This window comes from Mangifera indica, chromosome 4 (genome assembly GCF_011075055.1).
Source record: "Mangifera indica cultivar Alphonso chromosome 4, CATAS_Mindica_2.1, whole genome shotgun sequence".
Taxonomy (NCBI): domain Eukaryota; kingdom Viridiplantae; phylum Streptophyta; class Magnoliopsida; order Sapindales; family Anacardiaceae; genus Mangifera; species Mangifera indica.
The window spans coordinates 15,193,112-15,219,622 of record NC_058140.1 but is presented as its reverse complement, the minus strand read 5'-3'; the positions used below and the strand labels follow the sequence as shown (position 1 = coordinate 15,219,622).

The following is a 26,511-nucleotide window of genomic DNA, read 5'->3' as shown; positions in this document are numbered from 1 at the left end:
GTTTTTTAAAATAAGATTTATTTCATAGATTAGTTGCCCTGCAAAATATATTTTTGCAAACCTCGTTAGACATTTTTATACAAAAAATTTTTTTGCAAAAATATGTTAGGCACGATGGAAACTTAAATAAAAAAAAAAATCTCATATTTAATAAATTTCAGTAAAATAAACAATATATAAGTGTATGAATTAGACTTTAATACAAATTAATTGGTTTTCTATAATATAAGTTTCAATTTTTATACTTGTAAACTCAATATATATTTCTGATATAGTATTAGAGTACGAGTCAAACAATGAGTTTAATAGTCAAAGTATTCCTGAATACAAGTGACGATACACCAAGCTAAAAAATTGACTGAGTCAAACGATAAGATTAACAGTCTATGGTGTTTGTACTTAAATAGGGGTGTTAGAGACTCAAATAAGAAAAAAAAGTCTCACATATAATAAACTTGAGTAAAATAAGTGGTATATAAGTGTGTGAATTGACCGTAACATAAATCAATTGTTTTTGTGTAATATGAGATTTAATCTTCATATTTATAAGTATAATATATATTTCTGATAAGACAAATAGATTTTATTGATCGAAATAGGTAGTCTTAATATATTACAATTAAAATTATTTTTTTTTAATATTCACTTTTCTATAAATAATCTAAACTTTCTAGATTGTTTTAGTGAATACAATGGGTTTACTTGACTTTAAAACACATTTTCTATATTCTTAAATGGGAAAATTTGTTCCACCCCTAAGGTTTTAAATAATACCATTGTGGGAATAGTGTTGGAAATCATATAGATAATATCTCCTAACAAATATTACTTTTTTTTTTATATATAATTTGAATTTTGGTGAAAAGACCATATTCACCCTCACATATATTTAAGATGGAAATGTTTTTCTTTGAAATAGTATAATTTTACTTTAAGATCAAGTTTTGTTTCATTAATTTCAGTTAGAATGGGTTAAATTTATATTTGATTGATTAACAATATATTATTGATTAACTTATAGGTGCAAATTAGTTGAATTGGGTATTACTTGGTTCAAACTCGGCTTAATGGAGCTTACCCAGGGTTCGAGTTAAATTAATATCATTTTTTCAAAAATTTTAAAAACTAAACCTTCATTATATTGTCAAAGTTTAAAATGATTAAATTTGTTTTTCTTATTTAGCCATCACCATTATGACTGACGATCAATACTTTCTATCAATCTTTTAAATCTAATCAAGAAAAATAATCATATACCATCACAAAAGATGACGAAGTATTATTTTTTATCACTTATTCCTGATCTAGATGACGAAAGGTTACTATTTGTTAAAGAAGATCATTGTTTCTTCCTGATTAGTGCTCAGATTCCTTAAGACATTGGAGATAAACCCTAGAAATGGAGAGGGGGTAAAATGAATATTTTAAAGTTTAATAATAAAAAAATTATTAATTTTTTTAAATAAAAAAATAAATAAATTTTTAAGATTATATGAGAAATAATAATTTTATTCTTATCTTTAACTAAAAATTTTAACAATATTTAAGTTATGGATGAATGTTAAATTTTTCATCTTCCATTAATATTTTTTTAAGATTATGCTTAACACTTCGGTGGAAAATAGTCGTGGGGCCTTTAAAATTTCCCACGAACTGTGAAGTTTCTATATTTATTTCTTACTTGACAGTCAAGTTTAGTTTTTTAATTAATCAGCGATGACTTGACTTGAGAGGACTTCAGGTCTACGGCTGGGTCAATGAAGCATTGAGTCCGTTAGATCAAGAAGAGCTTTGGTAGTTTTATTGGAAGGATTATTCCAACACTGTGTGGCTTCTTTGAGACTCTCGTTAAGAGTAAGGAATTTCTCGTTTTCCTTCTTTACTTGATTCTCTTATTATTCTCCTCTTCAATTCTTGAATTTTATTTGCTTTAATTTCATTTAAGTTCTCTACGATGTCCTCTTTCGTATTGTAGGCAATTTTTCTCCTCGTTTGATTGGCCTCTTGTTGATTTTTCTTTCGAGGATTGCTCTTTGATTTGTTTCGTTTCTGCTTCGTGTGGCTACTGTATGTATATGTGAAACAAAATTGTAATTCATTGTTATAAAACTAGCTAAAATGCTACGTATTGACTCTCCTCTCTTCAATTGCTAGACTTCAACTCCCCGCACCTTAGTTGCCTCGGTCCATAACATTTGTTTGCTGTCTGCTGTCAATTGCGTTTTCTTTTTTGAGTAGTTTGTTTTTATCTTTACTTGAAGTAATTTCTATTTGAGATTTGTCTATATAAAGAGAAAGCAATTTAATTTATTTTTTCTTTTTTTCAGTGCGTTTGAATTATTCATTGTTATCTCTGTTTGTGAATGTATTGCTATCTGATTTGATGTACTCTTTTTTAGACTTAGTTTTGTTTTGTTATGTTTGAATGGAAATTAGGTTTTACAAACTGGTTTAGTTGGCCAGCATTGCTAAAATTCATGCTTTTTTTTTTTTTTCAACTATTTTCTCAGATTTTTCTCATCTTAGCTACAGAACTAAATCTGTTTGAAAATTTTCATTGATTTATCCTTTTTAACAACTCTAAAAATGCTGTACAGAATCATTTGATTGTTTAGTTGTACAGTTTTGGGAATCATTGGATTGTTTATAGTAATTTCTATTCATTACCTGAATGTATTCTTATGCTATCTCATTTTTTTCTTTTTTCTGGAAAAAAGTGTGTAAAATATCATTGTTAAATGATACTATTGAATTTTTGGTAGATTTATTGGCAGATTCAATGAGTAAGAGAGCTTGTCATCAAGAGAGCACTTTTCCTGTTACTGTTCAAACCCCGAAATATATCTATACCTGAAACGGTGGAAAGGATCTTCTTTTAATTCTCCATATTCATTAGTGAAGGACAAAAGACACTCTTTAATGAGTTCTGATTCTGAAATATTGCTCAATGATGGGCTTAGTGGAGACTCATTGGTTGACTATGGGTTGTCTGAAGAGCAGAAAGAGCGAATAAGGTTTTCTCAAGTAGGCGGTAAAAAGAACTTCGTTCATATGGAGAGGATAAATGGGAGAATAACAAATGTGATTAGAGGGCTTGAGCTTCACACAAGAGTTTTTAATGTTGAAGAGCAGAAGAAAATTGTCAGATGTGTCCACAATCTACAACGTATGGGCCAAAAAGGACAACTTAGAGGTATGTAAACAAAATTTTCTGGATCTGTCTTAGGACTTTAAAGAAATGAGGAAATGTTCTTTTCATTTGTTATTGAAGAATATATATAAATATATATATTTTGTGCATTTTATGTTATTTACGGCTATTTTGAATTTTTTCCAGAGCGAACATATTCAGAACCAAGGAAGTGGATGCGTGGTAAAGGACGTGTGACCATACAATTTGGTTGTTGTTACAATTATGCAGTGGTAAATTTTTCACTTTTTTCCCCCCAAATTAGTTCACAAATTCTGTAGAAGATAAAACTTTGTTAATGTAATACTCTTATCACTTTTCAGGACAAAAAGGGGAACCCTCCTGGCATTATCCGAGATGAGGAAGTTGATCCTCTTCCCCCATTGTTCAAGCAAATGATCAAGAGGATGGTCAGATGGCACATTCTGCCACCATCATGTATCCCAAACAGTTGCATTGTGAATATATATGATGAAGGAGATGGCATTCCCCCTCATATTGATCACCATGACTTTGTCAGGCCTTTTTGCACTGTGTCGTTCTTGAGTGAGTGCAATACACTTTTTGGTTCAAATTTGGAAATTCTTGGTCCGGGAGAGTTCTTTGGGCCGGTCTCCATACGTTTGCCAGTTGGGTATGCTTTTTCCTATCCATGATTATTTGTTGTTATTGGATGCTTTTCTATTGATGGCCTTTTCCAATGCAATGTGAGATAGACAAGCAACTTGTATTAAATGTTAGGCTTTCGTGCCCTTTTCAAAATTTGACTCTATATGTACGCTTCTAACACCACGATGTCTAATTTCTACAGATCAGTGTTTATTATAAATGGTAATGGAGCTGATGTTGCTAAGCATTGTGTTCCAGCAGTCCGATCAAAAAGGTATTCAATTATTTGCTTTTCACTAATATAAACGGTTTGTATCCCTGAATTTGAAATAATTCTCTTCTTTTTCTTACTGCTTTGATTATTGTAGAACATCCATCACTTTCAGAAAAATGGATGATAGCAAATTACCATTCAAGTTTTCGCCTGATCCTGAGCTATTGAGAATTGAGCCTATATATTACTTCCCTTTAGACAGGTCCCGAGTTCACCAACATTATACTCATCGTACCTATTCTCATGCCTCCAAAGCGTCATACTCACATAATCGACGTCGATATGATCAGTACCAGTATGAAGAATCGAATATGTATCGAACTGAGACTTCTAGAAGAATGGAGGAGTCGTTCATAGATCAAAATGTTTATTTCCCACCGGATGACTCAAAATTTAGGAACCAATTAAGGGATACTAGGAAAAGATCGCGGAGATAAATTTTCGGCTATTTATTATTCACTACTTTTATGTATTTCTAATTACAATTTTTTTTTCCTTGTATGTCGATTGAAAAGTCCAGGTTATTGTTTCTAGGTTGGTGTTGTGTAACTTATGTTTATACTCTACATCTTGGGTAGAATTTTTTATTTAATAGATCATTGTACTAAATAAGATTTCGTTTGTTTTATGAACTTGAGAAGATAAAATGAATGGAATTGATTGAACTTGAAGTATCACTATTTATCATGATATAATTTTTGTCACAATAAAATCATGTGTATAATATAAAGAACGACGTGTTATTATACAATTGAATATTATTTTATCTTTAATTATTTAATTATATAATAATATATTATTATTTATATATAAAATTATATACAAAAATTATAAATATAGTGGTAATCTTGGCTTCGCACGAGTGCATAATAAGAACTTATGTTGTGGGAGTTTTCATTATCTATCTCTCCATAGATTAGGAAGTTTTAAAAGCTCACAGAACTTTAAAAAAACAATTATGTCCACTAAGAATATGAATTGATTTGTATACTAATAAATAATAATTTTGAATTAAAAAAATATAATATTCGCGATATATTATGCGTAGCATACAGATGAATTGGTTAGTATGTATATTTTCGCTCTAATGTTATAAAGGTTGTTAAGTAATTTTCTGCGTAAAATATAAGCAACCTGAATCAGTGCGCAATATATATTTTTAAAACAATATATATATTGTTTAGTTCTCTCTCTTCTTTTCATTATTTTTTTCTGACCCTTTCCTTCATCTTTTCTTAGTCTCTGTGGGAATAACTTGTACATATTCGTTAAAAACCTTTGGAATTATTAGAGATGAAGCTGATTCTCTTCCCCAATTGTTCAGTAATGAATGTGAAAGTGCTATGGATCGCAGTGGGGATAACTTGTATACAAGATAAGGAAGGTATAACAAACACTAGAAAAAGAAAACCTACTTCTGGCAAATCTGGCAAAGAATCAAAATCTTCTTACTTTGTTAATGAGCATTCAACACTAGAGCTAAAGGCATCAAATGGGCCAGATCAGCCCAAAGGCCGGTGAAAAAACTTGGTATGGTAAAACCCGATCTATGTTGTAGTATGTCGAGTCCAACCCATAAACCTTTTAGGCCTTGGCCGAAACTCACGGTCTGTTACTGTTATATAATTAATAAAAAACTAATTAACTAACTAATAATTATAATATAACAATTTATTTTTCCATTGACTTAATGGGCTGACTTTATATATTATTAGGTTGGGTTGTAGGCCTTATAAATTTTGTGGACTGGCTCGCCCAAAGGCTAGTTACTATTCAAGTCTTAAACTTGACTTAGCTCACCCCACTGACACCTCTAACTAAACCTGAGGTGGCAATTCCCTAAATAAGAATATTATGCATAATCAATCAACAATAGCATCCCTTAGGTTACCAGATTAAGTTTATCCTAATTTACAGGGAAAACGAATCCTTGAATATATATATAATATATTATTATATGATTATGTGATTTTAAATTAAAATAACAACTAATTATATGATGATACATCATCTACATACATAATTATATACTAAAAAAAATATATGTATATAACACTATTCATCTCATTAAAATAGTTTGAAATTGTACATTGCCAAATGCTTTCGTGAAAATATATGCCAACTACCAAGCTAAACCCACATGAACTAAAGAGTCAATTTAAGTTGAACTTTCTCTCTAATAAATGGCAATCCAATTTGATATGTTTGGTTCTCATATGAAATACCAAATCAGAGGCAATGTATATGGTAGACTTATTGTCACGCATTAATCCAAGTGGTTTCGAAACCTTCACAAACATGTCTCTTACCAGATGTATGAGCCAAATGATCTCCTTAATAGTCTTCGTTATTGCCATAAGTTAATCCTTTTGTTGTTTATAAGACTAATGTTGATAGAGTTCTTGAAAAAAAAAATTTAATTTATTAGATTCAAAATTCAAGTGTTCCACTAATTGAAATTTCTGAAAAGGGGAAAAGGGAAACGATCCTATGAGAATTTCTGGAAAGAATTTCAATTTTTCTTTTGAAAGAAAAATTAAAAGTGTGGGCTCCAATTGGAAAGACAAAAAAAAAATGCCCCAAAACAAAGGGAATATAATTGATGGATGACATGATGATGAAATTGGAGATGATGGGTAGCAATGTGACAAATTAGTAAAAGCAAATTAAAAAAGGCCTCAAAATTATTTTGAAGGCCAAACAACTGTTTCACCCCCAAGTTTAGTTGCATTCTCAAAATCATATTCACAGGATTTAAAAAATAAAAAATCCCACCTATTAACCAATTGAGATTAAAATTTTACATTAGAAACAAGAGTAAATTTGTTATTTTACCAATAATATTAAAAAATATAAAATTTATTACATTTTACCCTCCTAAGTTTTAAAAATTAACATTTTACCCTTTTTAAAGTTTTTAAACTTTGAAAAGTCACATTCCCTCTCCCCCCAAAAACCTTTGAATTTTTTTTTTCCTCCGATCACTTTCTCCAGCAATTTGGAAAGGACGACGACAAAAAGATCTGAATCTCTTCATTGGTGAAGAGATTCTAAATCTCTTCGTCGATGAAACAATTTAGAATCTCTTTATCTTCATCTTCAGATCTCTTCATCTCTGATGGAGAGATTTATTTCAGATTTCTTTATGTGGCCAGAGGGGAAGAAAAAATTCTAAGGTTTTAGGAAAAAAATGTGACTTTTTAAAGTTAGAAAATTTTAGGTAAGGATGAAATTGTTAGTTTTTAAAATTTAATAAATTTTATATTTTTTTAATATTATTAGTAAAATAATGATTTTACTCCTATTTCTAATAAAACATTTTAATGACAATTACGTCATAGATGAGAGTTCAAATTTTTTAAACTTTATGAGTATGAATTTGAAAACGTACCTAAACTTAGGTGGGATGTAGTATTTTGGCCGTATTTTGAAATTATCCACATGTTAGAATTGTGAATATTATAAGACAGAGTGATAATAATGGACCTTACGAATCTCTTTTAATCTTGGTATACAATAATAATATTAAAATATAAAAAGAGATTTTTATTTTTATTTTGTTTTATTTTATTTTATTTTATTTTATTCAAGAAAAATACAAAATATGTGGGATCCAATCGGAAGCATAAAGGAAAATGCCCTCCCACAGCGGGAATAATTGATGGATCTTGTGATGGAAACGAATTACCAAAGCAATACTTATTTTTGAATTTAGAAAATAAAAGTTGATATTAAAAATAATTTCCAAAGAAAAAATAAAAAAGAAATAAAATTGAAAGGAATTATCCACATTGTATATGAGAATGGGAGAATGTTGAGCACAAGAGAAAGACAAAGACAAAGGAATCGAGTGACGTCAATTGAGGAGTCGCTTCATGACAAAGAACCAGAATTTGAGGGCTTCGTGGCACTACTTTCTTTCTCTTGAATAAGGAATCATCACCTACATTCAGGCACACCCTTTTATTCTACTCTGTCATCCAATCAACTGTGGCTGGCTGTGGGGTCCTTTCTATTTAAAGTTCACATCATGTAAATATACTTCTCAAGAATTGGCCTAATCAATCATCGACATACATAATTTTCAATTATGACCTACTTTCTAAGTAATTTTTATATCAATTTCATTTTAAAATAAGTTTTTAATTATTATTATCTCTTATTTTTCTAATTTAAAAAAAAAGAATTAAATCTAAATTTGAATTTAACTCACTTTAATTGGAAAAATCTAAGGTGGGATAATGCATTCTAAGACAATGATTGACAGGACAGTTCCATTCAACTGACGACAAATAAAAAAAATTGTTTTAATAAATATTTCAAATAATTTTATATAATTAATTATTAACTTGATATAAAAATAATTTAAGTCCAATAGGATGAAGGGTTAGCTTAAGTCTCACCAATTATAATTATTTTAAAAAATTTTCTTATAAGATACAAAAGAATTTCCAAAGAATCAGAACAAAAAAAAAGTTTGTATGAACTTATGATTCTTCCCATTTAGAAAGATTGAGGTTCTAGAGTCTCAACTTTAGAAAAATAAATAAATTTGTTTATCGGTACTAATAATCAAATTTGATCATGATAAAATTATAAATGAGGATCTAACCCAAATTAAACGTGTTTTAAATCTCGATCAAACCAATTTAATTAATTAGTTCAATCTAAATTTTGAAACCATGAGAAGGGATCTAAATAAAAAGTTTTGCTTAAATATGTATTTTCACTTCATTCTCTTGTTTGTTGAATTAAATAAATTTATTACAAAATTAATTACTCGTTAAACCATATTATGAGATATCTTTGATATTAGATTATTATCTAACAATGTTAAAATATATATATATATATATATATATATATATATATATATATATATATATATATATATATATATATATATATATATATATATATATATATATCTATAAATAAATAAAAATAATAATATGTGTATATATTTGAAAACAAAATAGGTAAATTTTTAAATTTAATAATAGATTTTATAATTATTATATTGAATAATTTTAGAATTTTATTTTACTCAAGCGTTAAAGAGCCTCAAATATTGAGACTCTAATTGGGTATTCACTAGTCCGGGTGAGGCTGATTAATTATTTTTCCTTAAAAATTCTCCTATCATTTATTTTTTGCCATGGGAGAAGAGAATCCAGTGTGGAACAAGAAGTTGAAAGCAGGTATAGAAACCCAGGCGTTGGGGCCCATGAGGGAGTTGTTTGAAAACGTGGCAAGATTGTTAGGGACAAGGCAGAACCGATTATGCTGGTCTTGTGAACAATTTTCTTTCTAGCATGGTTAACTAACAGCTGAAAAGCAAAGCTAAAAAGAGAATTAAAGTGTCAGTTTCAACTCCAGGATTTGTATTTCATGGTCGGCTTCAAATCTTCAATTTAATATTTATCTATTTTTACAATATTAAAATATCTCCTTTTCCTTTGATGGGTATATTTATTTTTGGTTTCTTCCATCTGGGTTCATTGCACATGATATTCTTTTCAGGAGGAAAGATTGGTTTTTAAGCTTACCCAGGTGAGTTTACAAATTCCTTGTTTGTATTGGTGATTTTTGTGAATATTTATGTGAGCATGTCATTGATTTCAATCAAAGTGGAAATGATTAAATGAACGAATGGAAATCAATAGTTGTTTGATTTAGATTTTGTTATATCAGCTATAGATTTCAACTGTAATCTGATGTTTATTCTATAAACTTGTGTTATTTAGTTGACAACTCCGATGCTGTAATTTCATTATTAGGATTTTGTGGAATGATGATAAATTAGACTTAAGGCTGTCTTGATGCAGATGGTGTTTTATGATTCGGTTGTTGTAGAAGAGACATTAACTTTGCTCCAAATTGATTTCTAGTTGTGTTGTAGTTTAGTGTGTACTGGTTTAGATGAGTTGTGCTTATAAGATTGAACAAAGGTGTTCCTGATACAGAATATTTTGATGAGATTCAAGTTACTGGGACATGAACAGGCAATTTCATTCTCAATCATCATGCTATTTTAATGACTCTGTGCATCGAATATGCTGGATCATGTTTGAAAAGTATTGTGACATCTAAAGTCCTTAAGAAGTTAATGTTGCTAATGCTACCTAGAGTATTTGAAGTATTTATTATCTTTTACTGGATTTGTGGATTTCATACTTTGACCTCAGAAGAGAAATTTAGATGTTTAACCATATAGTCTTAAAATATTTGGAAATTTTTTATATATATTTCTATAATGGTAGAGTAGTAATACCAGTTATGATTGCCACCCCCTCATAACCTTAAACCAAAATTTTGACTATAATGTGGTATTTTTTTTTTTTTTTTCACTATCAAACCATATTGCTTGCTTATCAGTGTTTCTGATGCTTGTTGACTGATTCTTTCTAGTGGCATATTTTAGATGCTTGGTGAAACTGCAGATTAAAGTAACTCTTGTTGAATAGTAATTGTTTTCAGAGCTATACTTCCATGAATCTTCTAGTAAAATGATAAAATAATATGTTGTGTTTGTAAGCATACATTCAGGTTCACTCAACTGTTGGATCGATGAAAATCGAATCCCAGAAAAGCTGTTGAATCATGTAAATTTAAATTTTTTAAAATCGAGTGAACATTTAGTTACCTATATCCAATAAGAGGAAAATAATGAACAACTGGTAACCAGTCATCTTCTTTGGTGGTATGCACAAGACCAGAATTTTTTTATATGTTTATTATGAACTACTAATATTATGTATATCTTGATTTCATGGCCATATATTATATGTTCAGACTTTCAGAACTTGACTTGCAGACTTATGCACAGCTTGAGTTAGGTTGGTTATCTGAGTGAGGCTTAAGAATGCTTTCAAATTTACTAGATCTCATATGATGCAGTAATTATGGAGGACAGTGATAGGTAATTTTTACCATTTCATCCTCAGAAAATGTTATCCATTTCTCCCCCTCTAAACTTCTAACAAGAAGAAAACCAATCTGTACATACACCAGACTTGTGGTTTTTCTTGATTTAAATGTGTTCTACATTTTTCCAGGATCAATGAACAGACCTTCTCAAATGGAGACAGCTATGCTGGTGATTTTAAGGGAATACTTCCCAATGGAAAGGGAAAATATACATGGCCAGATGGAACATTCTACGAGGGTGACTGGGAAGAGGGAAAAATGACAGGGAAAGGATGTATAATCTGGTCATCAGGAGCGAAATATGAGGGTGATTTCTCGGGGGGTTACCTTCATGGATTTGGCACATTCATTGGACCTGACAGATCTGTTTACAAAGGGACCTGGAGGATGAATATACGACATGGAGTTGGAAGAAAGGAGTATCCTAATTCAGATATTTATGATGGTTCATGGAAGGAAGGAGTACATGAAGGTAATGGTAGGTATTGTTGGAATAGTGGAAACACATACATTGGGAACTGGAAAGGTGGGAAAATGTCTGGTAGAGGAGTTATGAAATGGGAAAACGGTGATATTTATGATGGCTCTTGGTTAAACGGTCATAGACATGGATCTGGAATTTATAGGTTTGCTAATGGAGGTTATTATTTTGGAACATGGAGTAAGGGCCTAAAGGACGGAAAAGGAAAATTCTATCCTGCTGGAAGTAAACATCCATCTCTAACTTTGTTTTCGGACACACTAGGATCTGATGACAGTGAAAGAAGGATTTTATCTCAAACTTCATCAATGAGTTCAAAGGAGCTAAAGACTCTGAAGCCAAGGGTTAAACGTAGTGTTTCTGAGAAGATTTCAGTTGGTGGAATTTTAAGAAGTTCAGGTCGAATATCTCACAGAACCACATCATTGGATGAAGGTTCTATTTTTTGTGATTGTGATAAAGGACTCATATGTAAAAACTTGTGCAAGTTTTTGCATGCTTCAGATGAAGGTCAAAGCAAGGAGCACGAGGGCAGTACTGTAGTATATGAAAGGGAGTATATGCAGGGAGTTTTGATTAATGAAATTACTAGGAACTCTGCTGAACTACCACGTAAAGGTAAAAAACAAAGTAAATTTTCAATGAAAGAAGTGAAACAGAGTTCATGTGCGGACATCTTTGAAGGCCATAAAAGCTATTACCTAATGCTTAACTTGCAGCTTGGTATCAGGTAAAATGATAGACATGGAAACCCTCCTCTCTTGTTGTACCTTATTTTTTTGTTACCCATGCTTGTGTTTATTTCAGTTGATAATGTATCTCTTCAGAGAAAATGCATTTTCTTCAGTCTGTGTCGATCTTGAAGCCGAATAAACTAAAATAATGGTGCGATTACTAATATTAATTTAGATATTTTTAGAAGGAGAATGCTGATATATGTGTTTGTAATCTACAAAGCATTATTACATTGATATGGAGGGCTAGCTATACCTTTTTTTTTTATCTGTTTTGTTCTTCATTGTACTTAAGGCATATTTTGTTTTCCGTTCAAGAAAATTTGAACTAGTTGATTATATAGCCAGGATTTGTAATTATTTTATTTGAAGCTCACAGGTACACAGTTGGCAAAATTACACCAGTCCCTATGCGTGAAGTTCGAGCTTCCGATTTTGGAGATAAAGCTAGAATAAGGATGTATTTTCCTTGCAAGGGTTCCCAATTTACTCCTCCTCATCGTTCTATTGATTTTTACTGGAAAGATTATTGCCCCATGGTCTTCAGGTACTCATTAATACTTTGTCTGTGGTGATATTTTCAAGGAACAATTTGTTTCCCTTGTGTCATTTTTACCCATTTCACCATTGACTTTTTAGTGTTTACTTATTTGTAAATACAAATGCATTCTTATGCATTGTGCTTTAATAGATATTTTTCCACATTCCACTTTCAAGTTTTACATGCTATTACTAAATAGGTATATCCTAAGTATACAGTACTTGCTAATTTATAATTCTTGTGATATTTTATTTAGGGGCTTCAGATGTTACTTGTATCCCTTCTATAACTTTGTTCATATATTTGGAACTTTATCTCCAGGAATTTGAGGGAGATGTTCAAATTAGATGCTGCAGAGTACATGATGTCCATTTGTGGTGATGATGGTCTTAGGGAGCTTTCTTCTCCAGGAAAAAGCGGCAGTATCTTCTATCTTTCTCTTGACGATAGATTTGTGATTAAGACATTAAAAAGAGCTGAGCTGAAGGTTTGACTCTAGAATACCTCTACACTAAAGACTAGATTTCAGTAACTTTTTTCCTTGAACTACCTAGTGTTTATATAAGATACCTGTCTTTTTTAATGAACTTAGTAATCTGTGGGTTTCAATAAAGATAGTTTTATTTTCTTATTCAACCTTGAATTTGTATTCTAATTGTTCTCAGTGTTTGATATTTTTCTTTATTTATGTTCCTTTCTATTTCCCCAAAGCGATACCCCTTCTAAACAAAAAAGTAGGAAAAGCAAAAAGGAATAACTGAAAGTTTAATTGGTACCACAGATCTGTAGATTTACTCCTAGATGTCAGATCTTTGTACATTTGGCTAAATGTTTCAGTATGGAAAGTCACATTTTGAATCCTCCTGCAAGTAGACTTCTATATCCCTTCCTGAATCAGCGGAGACCTCTTAGTATAATATTTTAGAGGAAGAAAAATCAGCGATCTTGCACTATGATGAAAATGTTTTTAAGGACATGGCTTGCTTGCTGAGTTAACCTAGTTAATGATCATAGATGAGTCAAATTGAAAAAAATTAAAATCACTTGAAAGTTCATTTCTCTTTTACAGCAGAGTGGTAGTGCTACACCTGCAACTCAACAATGTTCATAATCTTTGGCTGTTTTAGATTAGAATCATATTGCTTTGTGATATCAGAAATCATTTAATTTTTAGTTGGCATGAATTACTGAAAAATGTTTATAAAGATCTACTATTGCTGAATATCTTCATTCTGATTAGATCTAGGGTGTGTTAGGTCTCGGGTTTACATTCCACGTAAAAAGAAGGCCCAAATAAACAACAAAGAGGGAGCTAAAGAAATGAGTACAATTGATAATGTGGAACTCAAGCAGGGAGCAAGTTTACAGGAATCAGTGCAGCCAATCACAGTGAAGGAGCAGGACACCTTTGTGAGAGAGTTGGTAGCTGGGAGCAACAAAAGGGAGAAAAGACAGACTGAAGGGACAGAAAAAAAAAAGTAAGAAAGAAAGATAGCGCAGGTTAGGAGGGAGAAAGGGCCTCTCGAAGTGCCTAGGAGTCTTTTGTAGGTTATTTTGTTATATAACAGTGTATCTGAAATTCTTCTGAAAAACAATTACTGTGCAACTGTAATCTTTTGAAGCCTCTATATTCAATGATTCAGTGATCAAAATGTATACACATGTAACTTTTGGAATTATGATAATAGAATGAAGCTTTTGTTTATGCGTGCTTGTATTCACTTATGTATCTGATTTGGAATGTTGAAATGAGTTGAGGTGAATGGAATAATCAAGCCTGTTACAGAATATCCCATATAAGAGCAGGTTCTTATTGCAGGGAAATAGTATGCGTTGATCGGGAATTTCATCACACATTTTGGGATTCGCCAGCTTTCAAGGGGAGCTGCTGCTGGAACTTTCTCAGGTACCTATCACTTGGTATCAGAGCACAATGACTAGGATGGAGGCCAAAGTGGATGGATTGGAAAAGGAGATGGAGATGATGAAAGACAGACTAGATAGGTTTGATGGGAGGTTAGAGGAAATGAACAGTAATGTGGTGAACTCAAGCGCAAGATTAGAGGGAGTGGAGACTGGAATGGAAACAATGAAAGCGTATCTGCGTGAAGTCAGAGAACTGTTGGTTGCCAAGGAAGTAGGAACCTCTGACAAGGGCAAGGCTCCGATGGAGCCACCTTTGTCGCCGACGCGATCATCGCCAGTGAGAACAACTACGCCTCCACCACCTAATGCCACCGAAGAACCAGGAAACGCAGAGAGAGAGAGAGGACCAAGAGACCAAGTCGTTGACAACATCGGCGAAGGACGACGAGAGCTCATTCACCGTCGATTGGAATTACCGGTGTTCATTGGAGAGGACCCTGTAGGTTGGATATTTCGGGCAGAGCAGTATTTCTCTGTCAACAGGGTAAATGATCGTGAAAAGATGGTTGCTGCTGGAGTTTGCATGGACGGTAAAGCACTGAGGTGGTTTCAGTGGAATAACACGCGTCAGCCTTTCACCGATTGGAACGAATTAAAAAGGGAAATCCTCCTTCGATTCAGACCAGCACAGGAGGGCTCCCTGTATGAAGATTTAATGGCCCTACGACAAATGGGCTCTGTTGAGGAGTACCGAAGTGAGTTCGAAGCAATATCAGCGCCGTTGGCTGATGCATCTGGAGAGGTCCTTATGTCAGCCTTTATGAATGGTTTGAGAAGAGAAATCAAGGCAGAGGTCAAGCTATTCCGACCGTCGACATTGAAAGAAGCCATGGCCAGAGCTCAAGAGGTAGAAGAGAAGAACTGGCTGATTGATGCCAGACCTGGGTCATATTATACCCGCCCAAACCCGAAAAATCCAAGCCCAATCTCAGCCCGCCAATCTCAAACTTTTTTTTCACCAGGCCCAACTGTTCACAGGTCTGTTTCTATAACCCAACCTGGCAGCTTGCATACTGATGCCTTTAACCCGGCCCAACGACCCAACCCAATCTCCCTCAATCCGACCCAACTAGGCCCAAACCGCCCCCAATTAACGCAGCAAAATTTCTCACCCAATCGTGCGATCCCTACTTCGCATTCTGCTGCGTCTTCGTCCAATCGTGGAGCGAGTAACTCAGGCACCGCCGTGACTCAGCCTCGACGCGATGGAAATTTTCGACGGCTCTCCGACGAGGAATTTCGTTCAAAGTTAGAAAAGGGCTTATGCTTCAGGTGTGATGAGAAATATAGTCCCGGACACAAGTGCAAGCTGCGTCAACTTCGAATTATGATTGCCTCTGAAGATGATAGCGGTGAGATAGAGGAGTTGGAGGAAGAGATCGGAGCTAGTGTGGAAGAGAAAGAGATGGAATTATCTTTGAACTCCAGCTCTGTTGTTGGGCTGGACACCTCCCGTACGATGAAATTTTCTGGACTAGTGAAAGGGAAGGAAGTGATAATTTTGGTGGATAGTGGGGCTACCCACAGTTTTATTTCTAGAAGATTAGTGGAGGAACTCCATTTGGCTGTCACCCCTGCTCGGTTTGCTGTTACTCTTGGAGATGAAAGAAAGGTAAAAGGAATAGGGAGATGTGATAAAGTGAACCTCACATTTCAAGGCATCATAGTGACACAAAATTTTTTTCCGTTTGACTTGGGTAGTGTGGATATAATTTTAGGGATGGATTGGTTATGCAAATTGGGTGAAGTAAAAGTCAATTGGAGGTTACAAACAATGAAGTTTCAATGGGAAGGTAGAAAGGTCATTGTAAAGGGGGAGGCAGCTCTGTACCGCCTCGAAGCTTCTTTGAGAACTTTAGTTGGCGCTATGCAAGAAGGAGGGGAAGGATTTTGGCTGGAGTTCTGTGGAATGGTTCATTCGGGAAATGGTGGAATTATAGAAACAGAAGAAAAATTAAAAGAGCTGTTGGAGGAATATCATGATTTATTCAGGGAACCGATGGGGCTTCCTCCGAGGCGTGACCAAGACCACTCCATTCGCTTAATGCCGTCGGCACAACCCCCTAATTTGCGACCCTACCGCTACCCATATTTCCAAAAAAACGAAATAGAAAAAATAGTAAAAGAGATGATGGCTGCAGGAATTATACGTCCTAGCAACAGCCCATTCGCAAGCCCAGTGCTGTTGGTAAGGAAAAAGGATGGGGGATGGAGATTCTGTGTAGACTACCGTGCTCTCAATCGAATTACAATACCAGATAAATTTCCTATTCCAGCCATAGATGAGCTGCTGGATGAATTGTCGGGTGCTGTGATATTTAGCAAATTTGATCTCAAGTCGGGGTACCACCAAATTCGAGTAAGGGAGGATGACGTAGAAAAGACAGCTTTTCGAACTCACAACGGCCACTACGAATTTTTAGTGATGCCGTTCGGACTCTCCAATGCACCTGCGACTTTTCAAGGGCTAATGAATGAAATTTTTAGACCCTATTTGAGACGATTCGTTCTTGTTTTCTTCGACGACATCTTAGTCTACAGCAAACAATTTGATCAACACTTGCAGCATCTCCGAGTGGTCTTACAGCTACTGAGAAACCATCATCTAGTAGTAAACCTTAAGAAGTGTGCCTTTGGACAGAAACGGTTGGAGTACTTAGGCCATATAGTGTCCGCTGAAGGAGTTGAAGCAGACCCAAAAAAGGTACAGGCAATGAAAGAATGGCCCTTACCAAAGGAATTGAGAGAATTGAGGGGTTTTTTGGGGCTTACGGGCTACTACCGGCGATTCGTAAAGGGTTATGGCAAGATAGCGGAACCGCTTACACGACTTCTTAAGAAAAATTCGTTCTTGTGGAATGGTGAGGCCACTCAAGCATTCGAAAAGTTAAAAGAAGCAATGATGACTGTGCCGGTTCTAGCTACCCCTGATTTCTCTCGAGATTTTGTGATCGAAACAGATGCTTCGAATGCTGGATTAGGTGCTGTTTTGATGCAAGAAGGGAGGCCAATTGCCTACATAAGCAAAGCAATCTCAGCGAATACTCGGAATAAATCTGTGTATGAGCGTGAATTAATGGCGATTGTAATGGCTTTTCAGAAGTGGAGGCATTATTTGCTTGGAAGGCATTTTATAGTTCGAACGGATCAACGAAGTCTACGGTTTCTTACGGATCAAAAAGTTATTGGAGCTGACCAGCAGAGGTGGATCTCAAAAATGATGGGGTTCGATTTTGAAATTCAATATAAACCAGGGTGCGAAAATAAGGCTGCTGATGCCTTATCCAGACACCCAAATTTTGAAGGAGAAATATGGGCAGTGTCAGCTGTGCAAACCGTAGGACTTGAGACAGTTGACCAAGAGGTTGCTGAAGACGCCAAATTACAGAGTGTGCTACAAGACTTGCTCTGCAATTCTAATTCACATCCTGGCTATGAGTTGAAACGAGGAAGGCTATTCTATAAAGGTAAGCTGGTTCTTTCAAAAACCTCTATCTTTATCCCAAAATTTCTTGCTGAGTTCCATGCCACACCCTGTGGAGGGCACTCTGGTTTTTTTCGAACATATAAAAGGCTTTCGACTGTGTTGTTTTGGGAGGGAATGAAGTCTGATATTCGAAAATACGTGGCTGAATGCGAAATTTGTCAGCGAATGAAGTATGAGGCCATGTCACCAGCTGGTCTTCTACAGCCGCTTCCAATGCCTTCTAGCGTGTGGGAAGACGTCTCCATGGATTTCATTTCAGGCCTTCCGAAAGCTGCCAATGTTGACACCATTATGGTTGTGGTTGATAGACTGACCAAATATTGCCATTTTGTAGCTCTACGACATCCTTTCACAGCTAAGGAAGTAGCTCAAAAATTTGTCAATGAGGTGGTAAGATTACATGGCTTTCCGCATTCCATTGTTTCGGACCGTGATAGGATCTTTCTGAGTCAGTTTTGGAGTGATCTATTTAAAGCGGCAGGAACCACCTTGAAATTCAGTTCGGCCTACCATCCTCAATCCGACGGTCAAACCGAGGTAGTGAATCGTAGTTTGGAAACCTACTTACGCTGTTTCTGTTTCAGGCAGCCTAAACAGTGGCCAAAATGGTTACCCTGGGCTGAATATTGGTTCAACTCAACATATAATGGTTCCACCGGGATGACACCTTTCAAAGCCCTTTATGGAAGAGATCCGCCAACCTTGCTTCGGTGGGTGGAGGAAGTATCGAAAGTTGAAGAGATTAATGCAATGATAAAGGAGAGGAATGATATTCTTGATGAGCTAAAAGATAATTTATGTAAAGCTCAAGAGAAGATGAAAAAATTTGCGGATCGTAAAAGGAGAGATGTGAGGTATAATGTAGGAGATCGTGTGTTTCTAAAGATGCAGCCATATCGTTTCCGATCGCTTGCTAGACGCCCCAATGAAAAACTTAGCCCTCGTTTTTACGGGCCATTTGAAATATTGGAAAGAGTGGGTACAGTCGCTTACCGCATCCTACTTCCTTCCACAGCCAAAATACATTCTGTATTTCATGTGTCACAACTCAAGAAACAAGTTGGACCCGCTGTAGTTAGCCAACCGTTGCCTGATTGTATGTCTGAAAGTGGAGAATTGGAGCTGCATCCTTTGGAAGTGCGGGGGCATCGTTACTCTAGTCAAGGGGAGCTAGAACTTTTGATCAAATGGAAAAATCTGCCGGATCATGAAAATTCTTGGGAGCCTTTCTCAACTTTCAAACAAGCCTTTCCTCATTTCCACCTTGAGGACAAGGTGCCTCTCGATGGGAGGGGTAATGTTAGGTCTCGGGTTTACATTCCACGTAAAAAGAAGGCCCAAATAAACAACAAAGAGGGAGCTAAAGAAATGAGTACAATTGATAATGTGGAACTCAAGCAGGGAGCAAGTTTACAGGAATCAGTGCAGCCAATCACAGTGAAGGAGCAGGACACCTTTGTGAGAGAGTTGGTAGCTGGGAGCAACAAAAGGGAGAAAAGACAGACTGAAGGGACAGAAAAAAAAAAGTAAGAAAGAAAGATAGCGCAGGTTAGGAGGGAGAAAGGGCCTCTCGAAGTGCCTAGGAGTCTTTTGTAGGTTATTTTGTTATATAACAGTGTATCTGAAATTCTTCTGAAAAACAATTACTGTGCAACTGTAATCTTTTGAAGCCTCTATATTCAATGATTCAGTGATCAAAATGTATACACATGTAACTTTTGGAATTATGATAATAGAATGAAGCTTTTGTTTATGCGTGCTTGTATTCACTTATGTATCTGATTTGGAATGTTGAAATGAGTTGAGGTGAATGGAATAATCAAGCCTGTTACAGAATATCCCATATAAGAGCAGGTTCTTATTGCAGGGAAATAGTATGCGTTGATCGGGAATTTCATCACACATTTTGGGATTCGCCAGCTTTCAAGGGGAGCTGCTGCTGGAACTTTCTCAGGTACCTATCAGGGTGCATCTGTTTCCTCCTTAATTTGATGTAGGGTGCTATTGGTTCTTTTTGCTATATATATATATCTTTTGCTTTTGTACTCTATATGATCAATTTGTGAAGTTTCTCTCCTTTTAAAAGCTGAGAGGAATAAATTAAAAAAGAAGGGGGAAAAGATGCACATAAAAATGAATATGCTTGAAAATGTTTTTATTTTGAGTTGGAGAGAAGTTAATAGAAAGTCATATGGGTGCCTTGATTATGCTAGTAGAATAATGATATTAGTGTGAAGCCGTAAGATTTGTTGTTGGTGTTTCAAGGATGGAATAAGAGGTAGAATTACGTGGATTAAGGGGTGAGGCATTCAAAATGGTTTGAACCAGATGGAATGTAGTGAAATAAAGGTTTTATGTGTAGTTAGTCTCAAATGTTAGGTTAAACCCTAGAAAATTTGAGATTTTTGGTTTGTTCAAAAGAAATATTTTCTTCTCTTTGCCAAATTTGTAGATATACACAATATTGTGTTATTCTGTGTTTTTTTGATTGTTAGATATATGTTTTTAAACTCCCCTCTTCCAAATATGGGTTAAAGAATTGGCTAGTCAGACTTCCATTGATTTTATCAGTACTGGAGGAAACAGGGTTGATAATGAACATGAATATTTTATTTTCTGCTGTGCAGGTCCTACTGAAAATGCTGTATCAGTATTACAATCATGTAGGAAAACATGAAAATACCCTCATTACTAAATTTTTCGGGCTCCACCGTATAACACTGAGAGGTGGAAGAAAGGTAGATGCCAACTTTGTCGTAGAGCTATAGTAAACTTCTTTGCAATATTTTATTGAGACCAGTATTTACTTTGATTTTCTTTGCTGTTGCTAGGTACGGTTTGTGATCATGGGGAATATGTTTTGTACAGAATTACGAATACATCGCTCTTATGATCTAAAGGGATCTACTGTAGGGAGATTTACAGACAAGAATAAAATCAACGAGAATACTACATTGAAGGATCTTGATCTGCCATTTGAGTTTCACATGGACAAATTGTTGCGAGAGTCTCTCTTTAAGTAAGTGTTCTGAGTTTGATGATTGCAAAAGTTATTTATGCATACTGTTTTTACACTATGATTATATGCACATGTAGATCTTTGTAGATGTACAGTGAAAGGTCAAATAGAGTTGGTTATAATTAAGAAAACATAAAAGTTAAAAATTCTTTCCAATTTTGGTCAGTTGTGAAACTTGTGTTATTGATTGAGGACCTTTGGATCTTCAATCATTGATTATTGATAACTCATACCACTGCCCCTCCCCCTCCCTTGTCTCAATGGAGAAGTTAAACTTCAAATCGAAATGGAAAAGGAAGAACTATTCCTCTATTAATTTTTGAAATTTTTTTAATAATGCCATTGCCACTACTGATTACTGGAACTTTGTTATTTTTTTATATGATTCATTTTCTGCTATTAGTTACCAGTAAGCTGTACTTACTCCATATTAGGTTGATTTTTAAGTTACTGGGTTCAATGTGCTTAAAAACCAAACATAAGAATTTCATTTTGCACATCAATTATTATGTATTGAAGTATATAGTTCTAATTATCAGTAGTATATTTTTTTACTTGCTCTTATATTGCAGACAAATTTCAATAGACTGCACATTCTTGGAATCTCAACAAATAATTGATTATAGTCTTCTTTTGGGATTACATTTTAGAGCTCCTGAGCATCTGAAGGCCATATTAGAACCACCTAGTACAATATCCAGTCCTGAGGGTGTACTTGCTTATGATGGTATAAGTTTCTTCTTGTAGCAAAGATTATCTTGTTAATTTCGTTTGTTTTGTTTGTTTTTCTTGATTGCATTTGTCTGATATTATGCTATCTGGTCGCCTTTCTGGGCATTAATGATTGCATTGATGATATGTTCAAGCATCAACAAAGTTTACACGTGACGTTTTGGCGCTGTGAAAATATGTTTACAAAGTTTAGTTGTGACCATGATTTGTTAGATTACTGCTGTTTAATTGTAGTGCATGAGATATAATATCTTAAATTTCTTAAGGTCCACCTTTTAAAGTGGTAAAATATTAGATTCTGTTATTTGGAGGTCAGGCTGACACCATTAATATCTGTTGTATATATGAAAACAATCTATTGTAAACATGTTAAGGAATAAGTCTTGTGAATAAATTGTCTACGACATACTTGGGTCTCAGAGTGAAGCGAAGCAAACAGTAATTTATCAATCTGTTATTATATTTTCCAAGGCATCTAAAATATCTATTTTATTCTGAACATATCTGACATACAAGTTATGAAACTGTGGATTGACCCTCTAACCCAGGCTTTAATTAAAAAAAGGAAAAGGGAGAATTGAGCAGTTACAAATTGTATGAGTCTGTAATGCTTACCTAAAAGGAGCCCTTTTCCTTTTCCTGTTGATTGATCATGTTTGCAAAAGGATTTTGTAATTTTGTTGGCTATAGCGTGCTTGTTCTGGACACTTAGGCTGCCTTTTGTTTTGTGATTTAAGATAGCTGGTCAAATATGACTGCAATTTTATGACTTTGAGAGTACGGTTTCCACCAATTTTTGTTTTGACACTTAAAGAATGTCCTTTCAAGAGACACAGGGAGCATCAATCAGTAAATAATTGGAGTAAATGATTATGGTTATTTTGATTTGATAAGGTGCTTGTAGAAAGTAGAAGTGGTATGTGACTGGAGCATTTCAAGACTGATGCTTTATTTGAGGGTTAAAAGTAAAAGAACCTGCTGTTTGCAATTGCACCCTTGACATAGTCCAGTTGATGATCAAAATTATAAAGCTGTGGCTTTGCCAATTCCGGAATGTAACAGATGTTCATAGGCATAGTACATTAGTTGGGCATTCCAATCCAAATCTTTAACAGAGTGTTCATTCATTGGAGGGAAGTGCTTGGACACTTTGCAGGTTTGCAGTTTGTGGGAGAAGTTGGACACTGAAAACTTAACCTTTACCCGCTGTTAGAGTAATGTGGTTGTGTGCAAAACAAAAAAGAGGGTTTAATCTTATTTTCTTTCTTTCTTTTGTTGTTAAACTGGTATTCCATTACACTGTACACGGGCTAGATAGGACTTAACAATATAAAACTCAATTCTTTGCTGGTTGAGTGAGAATGAAACAAAGTGTATTCTTGAGAGCAAGAGAGACTGTCTCTGATTGACTCATGGATGTGGTAAAGTTGGTTACAAGAAAATAAGACAATAAGATGAGCTGGTCAAATCTGAATACAAACAAGTCTCTGGTTAATAATTGAACTTGTTCTGTTTTCATTGAATATTCAGTTTTTGTTAACTTCATACCTGGTTTTTGAATCGATTCATCATTGGACACAGTTTTTTTGCCTTCAATGTACTTTCTCTTCCCTAGGATCAAGGAGCAGAGAAAAAAAAATGGAACTAAATATTTTTAGTTATGATATATGTTTCATTGTTCATCAGCAATGTTCCAGGAGCAAAATTAACACAAAGGAGATTAGACATGCATTATCATCTAGACATTAACTACATGGTTTGTATTTCTTTATCTCTATAAAAACACTAGTTGGGACTCAGATTTTGTTGAATCCATTTACATGCAGTCACATCTTATTTTCTGTAAAACTTAGCCGGACCATTGTTGTGTGCAAACATTACCATATTTCCTTTAAATAACTGCTCATGCATTTGCATTATTGGCTGTGAGATAGCATTAAAAGAGAGTTGTCTCGCTGACAGGCTAGGCATTTGATAACTGTGAGAAACTGAAACGTTATCTATTTACTGACGGTATTAATCTAAATTTTAAGATCCTGCTCAACCAGCAACAACTATCAGTTTCAGACATCTATCATAGTGAGAAAGATACATCATAAGAATAGGAAACATCGTTGTGTACTTGTTTTATATATATTATTCTTAATTATGAGTTTGTGGTATGTGTCTAGTAAATATAAATATACTTGTGACTGTTTTCAATCTACCGTGACTTTAATTTCCTTGTAAATCTTCTTCGACTAGGTATAATCACACAAGGGGAGCTCATGATCCCTCCCAACGGCCTGCTCCTAGTCACCCATGAGCCCAGCTTTGTCAGCACTGTACCGGGTCCTCACATTAGAGGAAGTACATTGAGAGCGTTCTCATTAGGTGACAAGGAAGTTGATCTCCTACTGCCTGGTACTGGGAGGTAATTTCTCATGCATGAGACTAAAATTCTGCTGCATTTGTGTGATTGATCATTCAGCCAATGTTGATAACAGTGTTCATTCTCTGTGCTTGTGAAAAGAAAATGTCAATGATCTTATGATCTAGTTGATTTTCTTTTCAATACTTGCTATATTCATTTTGTAATCGGTTGCTTTCATGCTTGCTTGGTGTCAACGTTAGAATTTGTGATGCATAAAAATGAGTAGCTTGGAAACTAAGTAGATGTTCATGAGGCAGTTCTCTAAGCATTCCATTATAAGAAATATGATTTCTTTGTGTTTTGGTTAGATTTGTTGCTATTACTCTAGCATAGGTGATAAAACTTTGAAAGTTCAAACGTCTGCTGAGCTTCTTTGGTTTTCTAACTGCATCTTTTCTCATAAATTCAATGCCCGTGGATTCAGGTTTACTGCAACTGTCTTTTTCATCATTCCACTCTAACAACAGCTACATTTATCAATCAACCATTTTGTGTCAACTATATCCTTCCCTTAGTATTTCCTCTAAGATGAATAGTAGCATTCTTGAATCTATTTAGGCATCTAAAGATTGACTTCTTGATCTGATTAATTTTGTTTCCATTATTCTTGCAATAGGTGATACAAATTAATGTTTCAAGCACAAGCTTAACCTCTTCAGTTTTCTATCTACATTTTTTCTTTATTTTAAGCTCAATCTCTGTGAAATTAAGTCAAATTACGTCTTTTTTCTTACTCCTGTCTAACAATGGCTACAATTTCTTCATCAATCATTTTGAGTCAGACTCATATCCTCCCTTTTATATTTCCTCTACTTTGAATACTAGCAAGCAGTTGCGCAAATCATTTTTTTGTCAACATTCTCTAACCTAATTTCTAACAGAGTGTGCTCACCAACATTTTGTACGAGTATGTCAGTTGCACTTATTATATTACCCTTTCGCAACACTTGTCTAGTAGAATTTAATCAAGTCCTACCCGGTTGCATGCATATTTCAGGTTACGAGTGCAGTTAGGAGTAAACATGCCAGCGAAGGCTAATCACAAGGTTCTACAGGGTGAGGTAGAAGATTCAATGGAGGTTGAACTTTTTGAAGTGTATGATGTTGTACTCTACATGGGCATCATTGACATACTGCAGGAATACAATTTGAAAAAGAAAGTTGAGCATGCTTATAAATCCTTGCACTTTGATCCTCTGAAGATTTCTGCCGTTGAACCTAAACTATACGCAAAACGTTTCATCAATTTTTTAAAGAAAGTTTTCCCAGACCAACCATGAATCAGAAGCCTGGTATTTTTCAATTTCCTGGTTAATAGTGTTCTTCTGTACAGGTAAAGATATTTTTTCTTGTATAATTTTTGGTGCATACATCAAAATGACTTCTTTTGGGGCCATTAATTGTAAATTGATTAATATTTACTTAATAATACCCTTATGTTTTTATTAGTATGATCAGTCTCTGCATGCAGCTATTTTTTTTCCTACTTCTTTCTGTAAAATATGCTTCTTCAAAGAATGAAAGGATTAAGAATAATGTAAACAATAAATCTTTAAAGTTCTCAACACCTCTCAAACAAATTTCTGAACAATTTCTTTGATGTGAAAGATTTTAGATTTACAACAGTATAGTTCTACTTCTGCGTGTGGAGTGCGGTTTGTTTAGCAAACTTTTTTCTTCTAAAGACAAAACAAAATAGATTACAGATCAGCAAATAGAAACAAGTAAATGTCAAACTTAAACATATTTTTTTATATAAAAGGTTATCATTTAGGGTTTGCCATCATAAGTCAAATTTCAAGACATTTCTCTATACATAAATGATTGTCTGTGATTTTCCTCATGGAAACTTGGTACTATAAAAGGACAATGCATATATTGAAGCGTTAAAATATTAGTGAAGGTTGTTGACTTGTTGCCCATATCTTTTGACTGCAGTTTCTTTGTGATGCTGAAGTACCCTTCAACTTGTAATTTCAATATATTTGTAAAGACATGTCGGCCTGTGATAAGAACCATGCCCCCTTTTTCGGCACAGCCCACAGGGGCATGACCCGCAATCCGCAATCTTGGGGTAAGGCTTGCAAGGCGGTGGATGTGATTTATTAAAAAATATCACAAAATTATTTATAAAAAAATTATTAAAAACTATTAAAAAATTATAATTTAGCGAAC

General features: G+C 34.4%; 2 protein-coding genes across 7 annotated transcripts; both read left to right on the top strand.

Annotated features, from left to right (window-relative positions):
• The first annotated feature begins 1,698 nt into the window (after positions 1-1,698).
• On the top strand, positions 1,699-4,747 carry LOC123212919 (RNA demethylase ALKBH9B-like). 3 transcript variants are annotated; one of them, XM_044632162.1, is made up of 6 exons: positions 1,699-1,854; positions 2,763-3,193; positions 3,338-3,423; positions 3,514-3,824; positions 4,002-4,073; positions 4,168-4,747. In XM_044632162.1, the coding sequence occupies exons 2-6, from the start codon at positions 2,920-2,922 to the stop codon at positions 4,508-4,510; spliced, it is 1,086 nt and encodes a 361-aa protein (XP_044488097.1). In that variant the 5' UTR covers positions 1,699-1,854; positions 2,763-2,919; the 3' UTR covers positions 4,511-4,747. The 3 variants fall into 3 exon arrangements, with proteins under 3 accessions (XP_044488097.1, XP_044488099.1, XP_044488098.1); XM_044632164.1 differs by having other exon boundaries at positions 1,708-1,854; positions 2,775-3,193; XM_044632163.1 differs by lacking the exon at positions 1,699-1,854 and adding an exon at positions 1,878-2,067.
• Positions 4,748-9,260: 4,513 nt separating this feature from the next.
• On the top strand, positions 9,261-25,787 carry LOC123212951 (phosphatidylinositol 4-phosphate 5-kinase 7). Of its 4 annotated transcripts, none has more exons than XM_044632207.1 (10): positions 9,261-9,626; positions 10,903-10,995; positions 11,132-12,214; positions 12,598-12,765; positions 13,081-13,246; positions 20,800-20,910; positions 21,004-21,191; positions 21,734-21,918; positions 24,168-24,336; positions 25,334-25,787. In XM_044632207.1, the coding sequence occupies exons 2-10, from the start codon at positions 10,979-10,981 to the stop codon at positions 25,614-25,616; spliced, it is 2,370 nt and encodes a 789-aa protein (XP_044488142.1). In that variant the 5' UTR covers positions 9,261-9,626; positions 10,903-10,978; the 3' UTR covers positions 25,617-25,787. The 4 variants fall into 4 exon arrangements, with proteins under 4 accessions (XP_044488142.1, XP_044488143.1, XP_044488140.1 ...); XM_044632208.1 differs by having other exon boundaries at positions 10,869-10,995; XM_044632205.1 differs by having other exon boundaries at positions 9,262-9,626; positions 10,891-10,995.
• Positions 25,788-26,511: the final 724 nt, after the last annotated feature.

Coding starts and splice junctions, on each gene's coding strand:
- LOC123212919 (XM_044632162.1), top strand. CDS start 2,920: ATGAGTTCTGATTCTGAAATATTGCTCAATGATGGGCTTAGTGGAGAC. Junction 3,194..3,337: donor CCAAAAAGGACAACTTAGAG/GTATGTAAACAA, acceptor AATTTTTTCCAG/AGCGAACATATTCAGAACCA. Junction 4,074..4,167: donor CCAGCAGTCCGATCAAAAAG/GTATTCAATTAT, acceptor TGATTATTGTAG/AACATCCATCACTTTCAGAA.
- LOC123212951 (XM_044632207.1), top strand. Junction 12,766..13,080: donor TATTGCCCCATGGTCTTCAG/GTACTCATTAAT, acceptor CTTTATCTCCAG/GAATTTGAGGGAGATGTTCA. Junction 21,919..24,167: donor GGGTGTACTTGCTTATGATG/GTATAAGTTTCT, acceptor TTCTTCGACTAG/GTATAATCACACAAGGGGAG.